Below are 16,639 nucleotides of genomic sequence, written 5' to 3' on the forward strand. Positions count from 1 at the left end.
CGTCCATCGTCCCTTTGATGCAGTGAAGTTGTCCTGTCCCCTTAGCAGAAAACCCCCCCCCCCCAAGGCATAATGTTTCCACCTCCATGTTTGACGGTGGGGATGGTGTTCTTGGGGTCATAGGCAGCATTCCTCCTCCTCCAAACACGGCGAGTTGAGTTGATGCCAAAGAGCTCAATTTTGGTCTCATCTGACCACAACACTTTCACCCAGTTCTCCTCTGAATCATTCAGATGTTCATTGGCAAACTTCAGACGGGCCTGTGTATGTGCCTTCTTGAGCAGGGGGACCTTGTGGGCGCTGCAGGATTTCAGTCCTTCACGGCGTAGTGTGTTACCAATTGTTTTCTTGGTGACTATGGTCCCAGCTGCCTTGAGATCATTGACAAGACCCTCCCGTGTAGTTCTGGGCTGATTCTTCACCGTTCTCATGATCATTGCAACTCCACGAGGTGAGATCTTGCATGGAGCCCCAGGCTGAGGGAGATTGACAGTTATTTTGTGTTTCTTCCATTTGCGAATAATCGCACCAACTGTTGTCACCTTCTCACCAAGCTGCTTGGCGATGGTCTTGTAGCCCATTCCAGCCTTGTGTAGGTCTACAATCTTGTCCCTGACATCCTTGGAGAGCTCTTTGGTCTTGGCCATGGTGGAGAGTTTGGAATCTGATTGATAGATTACTTCTGTGGACAGGTGTCTTTTATACAGTTAACAAACTGAGATTAGGAGCACTCCCTTTAAGAGTGTGCTCCTAATCTCAGCTCGTTACCTGTATAAAAGACACCTGGGAGCCAGAAGTGTTTCTGATTGTGAGGGGGTCAAATACTTATATCCCTCATTAAAATGCAAATCAATTCATAAAATTTTTGACATGCGTTTTTCTGGATTTTGTTGTTGTTATTCTGTCTCTCACTGTTCAAATAAACCTACCATTAAAATTATAGACTGATCATGTCTTTGTCAGTGGGCAAACGTACAAAATCAGCAGGGGATCAAATACTTTTTTCCCTCACTGTAGCACAGTTTCTCTAGAGATAAATCGTATCCAGCCTGAACTGTGCCACGTACTAGGGAGTTGTAGTTTTGTGAGGTATCTCTACCTGAAAATACATGATCAAAGTGATTTGATAGTTGGTATTCAGCAGTGATAAAAGTATTCCTTATTTACTTTGAAGAACTACTAAAATAGTGATTTAGTCAGACCGCATAGGCAGCAGCTCTATAGAGATGAGATGATGACTTGGAATGAAATAATTTAGTAAAATAAAACAAATGTAATATACACAACAACTGAAATATTTCATTTAAAGTAATGTGAATAAATGATGGTTAAGAAGCGATAGGCAGTAATGGTGACTTTTATTAATTGTTTTATTCTGTGTTACAGCATTCAACCCAAATAATCGAAATTGAAAACAGTGATATTTTTTCAAATAGTCGAACCGAAACCAAACCTACCTCAAAAAGCACAAATCGCTCAGCACTACATCTGGGACGTCCCCACAGACTGTCTTCTGTTCTTCCACCATTGTCTTTGGTCTGTCATTTCCACATGATTTCATCATTAAGGGATTCCATTACCTTCTAGTATCCACCCTGTCTGCAGTTAGACCTTGATGTATCATTTGAGATGACCTTTGTGATTGTTCTATCTATAACCTTTACATGAGCGATAGAGCTCAATTTCAGATGGCTTGACTAGGACTCGACTTGACTCGCAGTGGAAATCAATAAGCATTCAAGTTGCTGATGTTTTTGAGCCCTTAACTTCACGGAAGTAAATCCCATTTAATGCGTAGATCTATGAGCTTCATTCTAATGTCTTTGGTGACTTCCCTCAGACTTGCTCCAAATGGAGAAGTATTGTGTTGTGCTTTTTTATTGTAGTGTTTCAGTGTGGGCCTCTGCAGGTGAGGTGGACAGGTGACTAGCTGGCGAGCTGGACAGATGCTTGGCTGTCCTACAGTGGAGTTTGATATGCAGAGTAAGGTAGAGGAAACTCCTATGAATGTCTGGAGGCGCTCAGAAACCCATTAAAGATGGAATCCGCATGTAGGGGAAACTGCGGCACTGTCCGTCCTACGGCTATTGTTATTGATTTGTTGCCGAAGCAGAGCTGGGGAGCGTCGCACATTGTGAATTTTTTTGGGGGGCAGTACATATGCTGCTGTTCTATCGTGTGTGTGCAATGATGTTGGCGGTAACTTCTTTGTTGTAATATCGCAAATGCACATGGCAGTTTCACCATTTTAAGGATTCCAGTTTTAAAGCCATCATCTGCAGTTGGGTGACATTTTAATAATGCTGCCCAAGATGGCCTTTGATGTTCTAGAGAACCTCCACATGTCTGTAACCATGGAGATAGAACAGGGACATGATGGCACAAACAAATCTGGGCCCAGGTTCACAAAACACTTCTTACGCAAAAACGTAATAAGCTTAACATTGTTTACAAAAAGAAGTTCATAAGATAGTTTGTAAGTGCATTTCCTCAACATCTTAAGATTTAATGATTTGAATTCTTATGAATCTTCTTCAATTGTTTGTTGCTAATCACCCGATTTTTTGCTATCTAGCTAGCAATGGCAATCATGTTAGCATATTTCGTACTGAAATTACTGTTCTAAAACATGTTCTTGGGTTTAAAATAATAAATACTGAAACTTTCAGATGAAGTTTGTGAATTAAACATGTTCAATTGCTTTCATGAGCTTATTCTCTCACTGCCCTGAGTTTAAGACAAGGGTTTATCTATCTTGGAATTAAGAACATTTCCAATAACTTTATCTTCAAGAATCTAAATTTCTACTTAACTTTTTGCTTAAGGAGAAACATTATAAATAGCTCGAATTTCCAAGAACCTTTTTGAGGAATAGCAACTTTGTTTAACTTTCTTCTTAAGTCTATAGTTAAGGAAAAAATTGGCACTTAAGGAGGTTTTGTGAATCTGGGCCCAGGTTTGGACCGTGAGGAACTGAGTGATTGAGTTCTATAGAGTTATTTTTAGACCTCTTGACAACTTTTCATGACTTGACCATTCACTTTCTATGACTCGTAATGAAAATCGCTAAGCAATTGAGTGTCCAATGTCTGCTCTCAAAGCCTCAAGCATTTTGTTGCAACTCCCAATTATAAATCCCAATAATGCAAAGATCTTAATTTCAACTTCTTTGGAGAGAGATCCCCGCAAGTTACCACTACTGTTCCAATTCGAGATGGCCTCCTAACCTACTCTGCCCTGTGCTATCTCTGCGTGATGATTTTTTATTGATGTTGTAGTGTGGGCTCCTGTCAGATGAAGTAAAGTTTGTGCCATATTTATTAAATATATTGGAAATCTTACTCACCAGTGCTCTCATCAGAGCTCTCGTGGACAGGTGGTGGGCTGACCTTGCAGTGGAGATACTTTAATTTATGTAAAGTGAAGTAGGGAAACTCAGTGGAAGTGCTCACAAATGCATGAAAGCCATCATCTGCAGTTGGGTGAAATTTTAATGCGAGTTTAAACGCTGCCCAAGCCTGGCCAATAGATGAGGTGTGTTTGTGCCCAAGCCTGCCCAAAAGATAATTACGTCCACCACCTGCCTCAATCAAGGGATGGAGAGCAACACACTCACACATGCAGTAGTGTGTGTGTGGCATCATGCTGCATGGCCTGGCCCTATACTCTGATTTGGTCTGACTAAGAAAAATTATCTCATCTACCCATCCTGTCTCAGGGAAGTGTGTGTGTGTGTGTGTGTGTGTCCAGGCCTATAGTTAATTAAAGGGTTTCTTCACAGACTTCATTAGAGGTGAAGAGAGGAGCCTGGCAGATTAATGCACTGTCACTTAACTGAGACAGGACTGGGAGATGAGAGACACACACACACTGAGTGAGTTAGTTTGTTATTCAGCAGGAGCCACTGACTGAAAGGAAAAGGCAGTTTAGCCTTGAACCCAAGGTGGGAAGTCTGCTCTGCTTTTAATGTCTGGTGCCATTTCATCGAAGTCAATAGTCATAACACTGGCAATGTTTTTCAGCCTCCTAGTATAGAATATATAGACACACACACACACGGCTGTCGACTCCCCCTCTCAGGACAGTTTCCTGACGTTAGCCCAGCTCCCGTACTGTGGGCAGTGAAGCAGACCGTACAGAGCAGACCGTTCACAGATGGAAATGTAGAATTGTACCTCTGTACTAAAGCTTTAAAAATGTATTCCACCGATCAAATCCATTTATTCTGCCTCTTATCACCCTCTTCTGACGTGCAGAAACCTGAAATGCCATTAAATACATATTTAGCAGGGATTTCTGGACAAACGGCATGGATTTTCCCACCTGAACATTCATTGATTTGAGGCTGACTTTTGAGTTTCTGATGTGACCAAAGGCTAACGTGGGGGTGTGACTTCCTGTAATGTGAATGTCAGCACTATAGGGCAGCATTCATCACACACACACACACACACACACACACACACACACACACACTATAGGGTAGCATTAATCACAGACTCGTGTGTGTGGAATATGGACGTTAAAAACCCTTCTATTAGTCAGTGTTTGACATGGAGGTTTCTGTGTGTGAATAAATACAATTCTTCAGAAGGGAAAATATCTATGATAATAATGCCATGAAATTGTGTTTTAGAATGTTTCATATTCACCCGATCCTTCAACCTTTCCTCAGGAAGATGGTGCATTGAAAGATAATTTGCCACAGAGGTGCAGAGAAAACACATCACTTGTTGTATAAAGATGAATAGGAGGGCAACATGCAGTGCCTTCAGAAAGTATTCCTGCCCCTTGACTTATTCCACATTGTTGTTACAGCCTGAATTCAAAATAGATTAAAACTTTTTTTCTCACCCATCTACACACTACCCCATAATGACAGTGAACATTATGTGTTTTGTACAGAAATATGTAATTTACGTAAGTATTCACACCCCTGAGTCAATACATGATGTAATCACCTTTGGCAGCGACTACAGCTGTGAGTCTTTCTGGGTAAGTCTCTAAGAGCTTTGCACACCTGGTTTGTACAATATTTGCCCATTTTATTCTTTTTAAAATTCTTCAAGCTCTGTGAAGTTGGTTGTTGGTCATTGCTAGGCAGCCATTTTCAAGTCTTGCCTTAGATTTTCAAGCCGATTTAAGTCAAAACTAACTTGGCCACTCAGGAACATTCAACGTCGTCTTGGTAAGCAACTCCAGTGTATATTTTGCCTTGTGTTTTAGGTTATTGTCCCGCTGAAAGGTGAATTAGTCTCCCAGTGTCTGGTGGAAAGCAGACTGAACTAAGTTTTCCTCTAGGATTTTGCCTGTGATTTAGCGCTCTTCCGGTTCTTTTTATAAAAATTTAACTCCCTAGTGCTTCCTGATGACCGGCATACCCATAACATGATGCAGCCACCATCATGCTTGAAAATATGAAGTGGTACTCAGTGATGTGTTGTGTTGTGTTGGGTTTGCCCCAAACATAACGCTTTGTATTCAGGACAGAAAGTAAATTTTCTTTGCCACATTCTTGGCAGTTTAGTGCCTTATTACAAACAGGATGCATGTTTATGGAATATGTTTATTCTGTACAGTCTTCCTTTTCACTGTGTCATTTAAGCTAGTATTGTGGAGTAACTAAATGTTGTTGATCCATCCTCACTTTTCTTCTATCACAGCCATTAAACTCTGTAACTGTTTTAAGTCACCATTGGCCTCATGGTGAAATCGCTGAGCGGTTTCTTTCCTCTCCGGCAACTGAGTTAGGAGGGACGCCTGTATCGTTGTAGTGACTGGGTGTATTGATAGACCATCAAAAGTATAATTAATATACTGTCTTTTTGTTTGTTTTTACCAATCTATCAATAGGTGCCCTTTACGAGGCATTGGAAAACCTCCATGGTCTTTGTGGTTGAGAAATTAACTGCTCAACTGAGGGACCTTAAAATGATCTGTGTGTGTGGGGTACAGAGATGAGGTAGTCATTAAAAAATCATGTTAAACACTTATTGCACACAGTGAGTCCATGCAACTTATGTGACTTAAGCACATTTTTACTCATTAACTTATTTAGGCTTGCCATAACAATAGGGTTGAATACTTATTGACTCAAGACATTTCAGCTTTTCATTTTTAATTAATTAGTAAACATTTCTAAAATCATAATTCCGTTTTGACATTATGGGGTATTTATATGTAGGCCAGTGACACAATCTCAATGTAATTAATTTAAAATTCAGGCTGTAACACAACAAAATGTGGACAACATCAAAGGGTGTGAATACTTTCTGAAGGCACCGAATACCTTTTATACAGTGCCTTTGGAAAGTATTCAGACCCCTTGACTTTTTCCACATTTTGCTAGGTTACGGCCTTATTCTAAAATTGATAAAATAGTTTTTTTCCCTCATCAATCTACACAATGCCCCATAATGACAAACCAAAAACAGGTTTTTATAAATTTTTGCTAATTTATTAAAAATAAAAAACGATCACATTTTACATAAGTATTCAGACCCTTTACTCAGTACTTTGTTGAAGGACCTTTGACAGCGATTACAGCCTCAAGTCTTCTTGGGTATGACTACAAGCTTGGCACACCTGTATTTGGGGAGTTTCTCCCATTATTCTCTGCAGATCCTTTCAAGCTCTGTCAGGTTGGATGGGAGCGATGCTGCACAGCTATTTTCAGGTCTCTTCAGAGATATTCGATCGGGTTCAAGTGCCTGGGCTCAGGCTAGGCCTCTCAAGGACATTCAGAGACTTGTCCTGAAGCCACACCTACGTTGTCTTGGCTGTGTGCTTAGGGTTGTTGTCCTGTTGGAAGGTGAGCCTTCACCCCAGTCTGCGGTCCTGTGCGCTCTGGAGCAGGTTTTCATCAAGGATCTCTCTGTACTTTGCTCCGTTCATCTTTGCCTCGATGCTGACTAGTCTCCCTGCCACTGAAAACATCCCCACAGCATGATGCTGCAACCACCATGCTTCACCGTAGGGATGGTGCCAGGTTTCCTCCAGACGTGACGCTTGGCATTCAGGCCAAAGAGTTCAAACTTGGTTTTATCAAACCAGAGAATCTCTTGTTTCTCATGGTCTGAGAGTCTTTAGGTGCCTTTTGGCAAACTCCAAGTGGGCTGTCATGTGCCTTTTACTGAGGAGTGGCTTCCGTCTGGCAACTCTACCATAAAGGCCTAATTGGTGGGGTGATGCAGAGATGGTCCTTCTGGAAGGTTCTCACAACTCCACAGAGGAACTCTGGAGCTCTGTGAGAGTGACCATTGGGTTCTTGGTCACCTCCCTGACCAAGGCCCTTCTCCCCCGATTGCTCAGTTTGGCCGGGTGGCCAGCTCTAGGAAGAGTTTAGTTGTTCCAAACTTCTTCCATTTAAGAATGATGGAGGCCACTGTGTTCTTGGGGACCTTCAATGCTGCAGAAATGTTTTGGTACCCTTCCCCAGACCTGTGCCTCGACACAATGCTGTCTCTGAGCTTTACGGACAATTCCTTCGACCTCATGGCTTGGTTTTTGCTCTGACATGCACTGTCAACTCTGGGACCTTTATATAGACAGGTGTGTGTGCCTTTCCAAATAATATTTAATTTACTCATAGAAAAGGGTCTGAATACTTATTTTTAATACATTTGCAAACATTTCTAAAATCCTGTCCTTTGCCACACAGTAGTCCAGGTGCGACAAACCTAGGGCCTGTAGGACCTGCCTGGTTGATTTTAGATGTCAATAAAGCAGAGCAATGCCTTTTTCTTAGCTACATTAGTGGATCTCAACATTTTACACACAAGGTACCCCCTGTGGATAGGCCAGGTACCCTCAGGGGTCCTAGTACCCCAGGTTGACAACCACTGACCTACAGTATGCTGTGTCTGCATGAAGGTTGAGTAGATCTGACTATTGTCTTAAGTTTGTCTCTGGTCTGTGTAAAGTTGAGTATTCCCTCAGTCTCTCTCACTCACACACACACACACACACACACACACACACACACACACAGAGTTTGAGTGTTTCAACCGTAGGCACCATAGTTGAAATCTTAAACCAATGGTGCATAGTTATTTTGTGTGTGGTGTGATGCTGGTGGAGTGATCCGCTTGGTAAAACACTGTGTACGTCGCCATGGTAATCTGAGTTGTTTATAGTTCCTCTAACCTTTAGCCAGTCTACCACTGGGACACATGGTTCGTGCTTCCCAAATGGTACCCTATTCCCTTCGTAGTGCACTACTTTTGATCTGGTCAAAAGTATTGCGCTGTATAGTGAATAGGGTGCCATCTCTGACTGACATGTTTGGAGCTTTGCTGTTATTCTTTCTAACTTTGGAGTGGGGAAGAGCCAGAACTCCTAAATAATTCACTTTTCTGCTGTTTTGCTATTAAACGTCTGACTGTCAGCGGTTTCGTTGGTTGTTATTCGTTGGGGCGGCAGGTAGCTTAGTGGTTAAGAGCGTTGTGCCAGTAACCGAAAGGTCGCTGGTTGTAATCCCCGAGCCGACTAGGTGAAAAATCTGTCGGTGCCCTTGAGCAAGGCACTTAACCCTAATTGCTCCTGTAAGTCGCTCTGGATAAGAGCGTCTGCTAAATGACTAAAATGTAAATGTAAAATGTTATTGTTGCCCAGACCTAGGAGCTCTATGGTGATTTTCTGTGCTCTGTTTGGTCCCTGTTGTGTTGGAGGAGATGGTAGCACTAAGGAAGGAGGAGATAGGAGTGGTGCTGGACTCAGAACTACCTAACCTGTTTCGTGACTGTGTCTGGCTGTTTACTGTGTCTGGCTGTTTACTGTGTCTGGCTGTGACTGTCTGTTATATAGATGTACAGTACCAGTCAACGGTTTGGACACACCTACTCATTCAAGGGTTTTTTCTTTATTTTTACTATTTTCTACATTTATATAATAATAGTGAAGACATCAAAACTATGAAATAACACATATGGAATCATGTAGTAACCCAAAAAAGTGTTAAATAAATCAAAATATATCTTATATTTGAGATTCTTCAAAGTAGCCAGCCTTTGCCTTGATGACAGCACACTTGGCATTCTCTCAACCAGCATCATGAGGTAGTCACCTGGAATGAATTTCAATTAACAGGTGTGCCCTACCTGGCAGGGTTGGTCCTACAAAGCCAGAGCCCCCTGATGGGAGAGCATAATATACAAGGAAATTCTCAAAGCTGCTAATGAGAACCTTGATGACCTTTTACCTAGCCGGTGGGGTACGCCCACCCAGGTAGTGGCAGTGCTGGAAACACTGGCTGCAGTAACCCATGGGGAGGGGGTCACACTCGGACAATCAGAGGGGGTTTTTTCATTGTGGCACAAAATAATCAAAGGTCTGACCGCACGGAGATGCTTGGGAAAATGGTTACAACAGGGGATCAGAGTGTTTGTGTCTCAGGTGAAGAGGGTGGATCTGATCTCCATCACCTAGGACTTGACATAGATTAAGTAGATTAATCAAATCTCACATTGTCAATTTCTGCTCAATCTGCATGCTTTCTCAATCAGCTTTAACTGTATGTGCACTCGTAAATCAGGTTCTTTCTTGAGTTGGGCTCTGGGATATAACAGCCGTTGAGTATCTGATTTTATGGTGGATTGTGGAGGAGGGGGGTTGAGTGTGTTGGAGTATGTGAGTGTGCGTGTGTGTTTGTCCGGCATCTGTTGTGGGGGGTGGGGTTATGGGATGGACCACAGGAATTATTTGCTAGGATAATAATTGCTTGTCAATATATTAAATGTAATACAATGGCAATCCGGGTTATATGTTAAAATCCTACGCATGAACTGCCGACATTATTACGCATATGAATTGATAATGATGGAGAATAGGATATGCATAATTTTTTTTAAATAGTTATATATATATATATATAGAGCGAGAGAGGTGACAGCATTGGAAATGCTTTTGGCGGTTAATCTGCTTCTGTTTTGTGGGTGGCACTGTGTGCTGTTTTCGATGGATGGGTCCTGGCCTCTCGGGGCCTTAGGGATCCGGAGGGACGTGGGTGGGATGCTGATCACTGGGATGACGGCTCAACTTGGGATGGGGAGGGGCTTTAGCGGGGGAATTAGTGGAGAACAATTGAAGGGTTACTCAGTAGCAATGCAAATATCACGGTACAGCTATATGGACACTCAATCATTACGGTATTTTTTATTGGTAAATTTACAAACATATATATAATGATAGACTTAACTTGTATCTCATTATGGTGTATGGTGAAATAAATATAGCCAGTTATAATTGTAATGGCTTAGCTGATAATAACAAAAGAAGAACAATATTTACATGGCTCAAAGAGAAGGAATATAATATCTATTGTATACAGGAAACTCATTCAACAATTCAAGATGAAGTTGCGTGGAAAAAGGAATGGGGGGGGGGGATATACTTCTCCCATGGGCAAAGAAATTCAAAAGGGGTGATGATATTAATTAATAGTAATTTCGATCCGAATGTGCAAATTGTCCAAATAGATACGCAAGGTAGATGGATTATTTTAAATATGTTATTGGACCATAAACAGATATGGCTCATTAACCTTTACGGACCAAATAATGATGATCCACAATTCTTTGACAATATATATATAATAAATTATCAACCCTGCAAGCAATTCAAGACAATATTATTATGGTGGGGGATTATAATACTGTTTTAAATAGCTCAATGGACCGTAAAGGAAATCACACCACAAACAATCACCCACATGCTCTTAAGGAAATTGTGAATGTCATGGATACATTAGAACTAGTAGATATATGGAGGCTTAAATATACTGATCTAGTGAGGTATACATGGCGGAGACTGAATCAAGCTAGTCGTCTTGACTTCTTTCTTATCTCATTCTCGTTGGCACCAAAAGTTTTAAAGTGTTGATAGGGGACAGAATGCGGTCGGACCATCATATAATTGGCATATACATTACTCTTACTGAATTTCCACGTGGGCGAGGATATTGGAAATTTAATCAAAGCCTATTGGATGATAATTTATTTATAATTAGAACAAAGGAATTTATAACTTACTTTTTCCGACATAACATAGCAAATCCCCTTGTTGTATGGGACACCTTTAAATGTGCCTTTAGAGGCCATGCAATTAAGTACTCATCTCGAAAACAAAAGCAATTTAGGTCAAAAGAGTTTATACTAACAAAGGAAATAGAAAGTCTAACAGAACAGATAGATGGCAATAAAAACTGTAACATAGAGGCTCAGAATAAATTAGAGGAAAAACAAAAAGAAATGGAGAAACTTATTCAAGAAAGATCAAGTGTAATATATTATAAAAATAAAGCAAACTGGATGGAATATGGGGAAAAATGCACAAAATTATTTTTTAATCTTCAACATAGGAATGCTACCAAAAAGAACTTAATGAAACTGGTTACAATTGACGGAGTCACCCATGATTCACCAAATGATATTTTGAAGGAGGAAACAAAGTACTTTAAGCATATATTTTCTTTTCAGTCGCCTCCATCTCCTCTAACTGAAACTAATTGTAGAGATTTTTTTCTATTGATAATGTCAAATTAACAGCCATACAGAAAGACTCATGTGAAGGTGAAATTACAGAGGAGGAACTTCTGGATGCAATTAGTCTGGGAAAACTCCAGGGTTGGATGGCATACCAGTCGAGGTATACCAAACCTTTTTTGATATACTAAGAGGACCGTTATTAGCATGTTTTAACCACTCCTATGTAAATGGTAGATTATCTGACACTCAAGAAGAAGATCTCATTATTACTGAAAATTATAAAGATCCAGTCCATTAAAAAAATTTGAGGCCCCTTACACTTCAGTGTTGTGATGCAAAAATTCTAGCAAAATGTATAGCGCATAGAATTAAAAAGGTATTGTCGGATATTATTCATTCTAATCAGACAGGTTTTTTACATGGCAGATACATTGGAGATAATATAAGGCAAGTATTGGAAACAATAGAACACTATGGAAAATATGGGAAACCAGGCCTGCTATTCATAGCAGACTTCAAAAAGGCATTTGATAAAGTATGACTCGGGTTTATATATAAATGCCTGGAGCATTTCAATTTTGGAGAATCTCTTATAAAATGGGTCAAAATCATGTATAGTAACCCTAGGTGTAAAATAGTAAATAATGGCTATTTCTCAAAGTTTTAAACTGTCAAGAGGAGTGAAACAAGGTTGTCCACTATTAGCTATTAAAATCAGATCCAATAATAATATCAGAGGATTAGAAATCCAGGGCTTAAAAACAAAGGTGTCATTGTACGCTGATGATTCATGTTTTCTTTTAAATCCACAACTAGAATCCCTCCACAGCCTCATAGAGGATCTAGATACATTTTCTAACCTCTCTGGATTACAACCAAATTATGACAAATGTACTATATTACGTATTGGATCACAAAAAAATACAATTTTTACATTACCATGTAGTTTACCAATACAATGTTCTGATGGTGATGTGGATATACTCGATCTCACTTCAATAAATTTTAAAAGAAAGTTAGCAAAAATAGATAATATCTTACTACCATGGAAAGGAAAATACCTGTCAATTTGTGGAAAAATCACCCTGATTAACTCTTTAGTATTATCCCAGTTTACCTATTTGCTTATGGTCTTGCCTACGCCTAGCGAACAGTTTTTTAAATTATATGAGAAAAAAATATTCAATTTTATTTGGAATGGCAAGCCAGACAAAATTAAAAGGGCCTATTTATATAATGAATATGAATTCGGAGGACAGAAATTATTAAATATTAAAGCATTAGACCTATCACTAAAAGCTTCAGTCATACAAAAGTTATACTTAAATCCGAACTGGTTCTCAAGCAAATTAGTAAGATTATCTCACCCAATGTTCAAGAAAGGCCTTTTTCCCTTTATTCAGATTACAACAACTCATTTTCAGTTATTTGAAATGGAAATCATCTCCCAAATATCACTATTTCTAATTTAATCCTCCAGAAACGACAGAACAAATAATGCAACAAATATTGTGGTTAAATTCAAATATACTAATTGACAAAAAACCTTTATTTTTTGACAGAATGTTTAAAAAAGGTATAATCTTCGTAAATGATATCATCGGTAGGCATTCTAGGTGAAGCTGGTAGAGGGAATGCCAACAGTGTGCAAAGCTGTCATCAAGGCAAACGGTGGCTATTTGAAGAATCTCAAATATAAAATATTTCGATTTGTTCAACACTTTTTTGTTTACTACATGATTCCATATGTGTTATTTCATAATTTTGATGTCTTCACTATTATTCTACAATGTAAAAATAAAGAAAAAAGCCTCCCCTTTTTCCTCCAAACATAACGATGGTCATTATGGCCAAACAGTTGTATTTTTGTTTCATCAGACCAGAGGACATTTCTCCAAAAAGTACAATCTTTGTCCACATGTGCAGTTACAAACCATAGTCTGGCTTTTTTATGGTGGTTTTGGAGCAGTGGCTTCTTCCTTGCTTAGCGGCCTTTCAGGTTATGTCGATATAGGACTCGTTTTACTGTGGATATAGATACTTTTGTACCTGTTTCCTCCAGCATCTTCACAAGGTCCTTTGTTGTTCAGGTATTGATTTGCACTTTTCGCACCAAAGTACATTCATCTCTAGGAGACAGAATGCGTCTCCTTCCTGAGCGATATGACGGCTGCGTGGTCCCATGGTGTTTATACTTGCATACTATTGTTTGTACAGATGAACGTGGTACCTTCAGACATTTGGAAATTGCTCCCAAGGATGAACCAGCCTTGTGGAGGTCTACAATTTTTTTTCTGAGGTCTTGGCTGATTTTCTTTTGATTTTGAATACTTATTTTCCACCATAATTTGCAAATAAATTCATTAAAAATCCTACAATGTGATTTTCTGGATTGTTTTTTTCTAATTTTGTCTGTCATAGTTGACGTGTACCTATGATGAAAATTACAGGCCTCTCATCTTTTTAAGTGGGAGAACTTGCACAATTGGTGGCTGACTAAATACTTTTTTCCCCCACTGTATGTATGCATGTATGTGTATATGAGAAGACCGTGTTGGACTCTGTTACCTCACCTGGCTGTTACCTCACCTGGCTGTTACTTCACCTGTCTGTTACTCACCTGTCTGTTAATCCCCTGCTATATAGGAGACGGTAGCTCTGAGTAAGAAGGTTATAGGCGTAGTGCTGGGTTAACCTGTTGTTATCATAATAGTAGTACTACCCTGTTCTGTGTCTGGTACTGTGTAGGAAGAGACTGTAGCTCTGAGGAAGGACGGTATTGGCGTGGTCTTGGACTCCAAACTACCTCACCTAATCGGCATCAATGAGGATCTTCTCAGCACTGGCATCATTCTCTATCATTTAAAAGTGAGTAAGACACATATATGTATATACACTGACTGTACAAAACATTAGGATCCCCTTTTGCCCTCAGAACAGCCTCAATTCGTCAGGGCATGGACTCTACAAGGTGTCGAAAGCGTTCCACATGGATGCTGGCCCATGTTGACGCCAATTCTTCCCACAGTTGTCATTGGCTGGATGTGCTTTGGGTGGTGGTCCATTCTTGAAACACATGGGAAACTGTTGAGTGTGAAAAACCCAGCAGCGTTGACACAAACCGGTGCGCCTGGTATCTACTACCATACCCTGTTCAAAGGCACTTCAATCTTTTGTCTTGCCCATTCACCCTCTGAATGGCACACATACACAATCCATGTCTCAAGGCTTAAAAATCCTTTAACCTGTCTCCCCCCATTCATCTACACTGATTTGAAGTGGACTTAACAAGTGACATCAATAAGGGATCATGGCATTCACCTGGTCAGTCTGTCATGGAAAGAGCAGGTGTTCCTAATGTTTTGTATACTCGGTGTACGTTCTCAATGGGTCTGTGGTACTAGCCAATAATGTAGCTTGTTTTAAAACTACTGCTAAATGTGGGAAATCCATATGAGTTTATCCACTGCTGGTCTCTTAGTCTACATCCCAAATGTCACCTTATTCCCTTTATAGTGTACTACTTTTGACCAGGGCCCATAGTAGTGCACTATATAGGGAATAGGGTGCCATTTGGGATGCAGCCTTAGATTGGATTCTCCCATGAGGAAATCAGCTTACGATCAGGCAGACCTAATGACATTGGCCTTGTGATCTGATTGCAGGAGGGCAGGACGCTGGTGGGTCGAGACAAGGCGTCATTCAATCAGGATATTGGTGAGTCAGTAGGAAGACAGTGTATATATATGCAGTGGGCTGTTGCTTGGGGTTCATGTGAGTTTAGTGTTATTCCAGAGTATTAGGCACTCATTTCCCTGTGTTTTAGACTGCTCATTATATGATCAAGATAAGTGATTCTGCGCCTCACCTCAACTGACCCCCTTAAACTCACGCTTTCCCTCCCTTTCTTCCCTGCAGTGCTCCATGGTGCTGGTCTGCAGGAGGAACACTGTTTTTGAATTCTGACCTCTAACCCTAACCCTGTCTCCCACCATGCAGTGCTCCATGGTGCTGGTCTGCTGGAGGAACACTGTGTGTTTGAGAACCGTGACGGAGTTGTTACTCTGATCCCCCAGATGGGGGCGCTGTGCTCTGTCAACAGACTGGAGATGACCAAGCCTTGTCAGCTGACACAGGGTAATGATCCATGTGTGTCATCTCACATCTCCCGGTTGTGTGTATGTGTGTGTGTGTGTGGAAACTGCAGGATAATGAGTGTACGAAACCCTCTCTCAAACCCTTTCTCTGACACTGGGAGTTGGAGACTGGTAATTTACGTCCTCTAACCGGGGCGCAGGGACAGTTGTACCTATAATCTAAATCGGCACCTCTTTTTCAATGAGCCTGTGTGGACTTGGAAGACATGCTAAACCTATAGTGGCTGCTCCAACCTTGGAGACCTCATCTTTCCCCTTCTTACTTTGGGACTAGACAACATGACCTGTCTGACTCTTAACTTTCAGGCAACTTGACAAATAAACTGGAAAAGTTTTACTCATTTTGTCACTCCTTTGCTGCGGTAAAGTGAATACATTGCCTTGAAGTACACAATCTCTCTGACATGATTGGCTTTTGTCAAGACCCTGGCTGGGTGATTTACCAAAGGTAATAGGCTAGAAAAACTCTGGGATGTGTTGTAAAGCTATGGAATAGAGGCTGATATTGGGGCTTATATATCTAGCAGGCTCACACTTATAAGATTTTCTCTCTCTCTCTCTCTCTCTCTCTCTCTCTCTCTCTCTCTCTCTCTCTCTCTCTCTCTCTCTCTCTCTCTCTCTCTCTCTAAATGACTTGTCTCTCTCTGTGTGTGTGTCTCTCTCTCTCTCTTCCCCCCCCTTCTTTCTGTGCAGAAAATACTAATCTTGCTTCGATTAATGGCTTCTGACGAGTGACAATGCACCTGAGCTGCAACATGAGCAGAAATTACTATCATTTGTTGTGTAGAAAATGGCCTAGATGCAGTTGCTTCGGAGGGTCTATTGGGTCAATTGAAATGGCTATAAAGGAGTAGTGGCAGGGACCTTGTGGTGTGCTGGGACTCTCACTCTCTTTCTCCTCTATATCCTCTCTCACCTCCCCCTCTCTCTCTCTCTGCTGTTCTTTATATCTCTGAGCCAAGCCAGGGCGGGTTGGCATAAGAAAGGCTATAGTGGAAA

General features: G+C 40.7%; 1 protein-coding gene across 1 annotated transcript in view; it reads left to right on the forward strand.

Annotated features, from left to right (window-relative positions):
• Nucleotides 1–16,639, forward strand: part of LOC121568884 — a 69,330-nt gene that overhangs the window by 32,798 nt on the left and 19,893 nt on the right. Inside the window, exons 13-15 of the mRNA XM_045220841.1 lie at nucleotides 14,232–14,351; nucleotides 15,149–15,200; nucleotides 15,483–15,620. Coding sequence (XP_045076776.1) covers nucleotides 14,232–14,351; nucleotides 15,149–15,200; nucleotides 15,483–15,620 — 310 coding nt within the window. The remainder of the gene's footprint in view (nucleotides 1–14,231; nucleotides 14,352–15,148; nucleotides 15,201–15,482; nucleotides 15,621–16,639) is intronic.

The sequence above is a fragment of the Coregonus clupeaformis genome, chromosome 1 (genome assembly GCF_020615455.1).
Source record: "Coregonus clupeaformis isolate EN_2021a chromosome 1, ASM2061545v1, whole genome shotgun sequence".
NCBI classification, from domain to species: domain Eukaryota; kingdom Metazoa; phylum Chordata; class Actinopteri; order Salmoniformes; family Salmonidae; genus Coregonus; species Coregonus clupeaformis.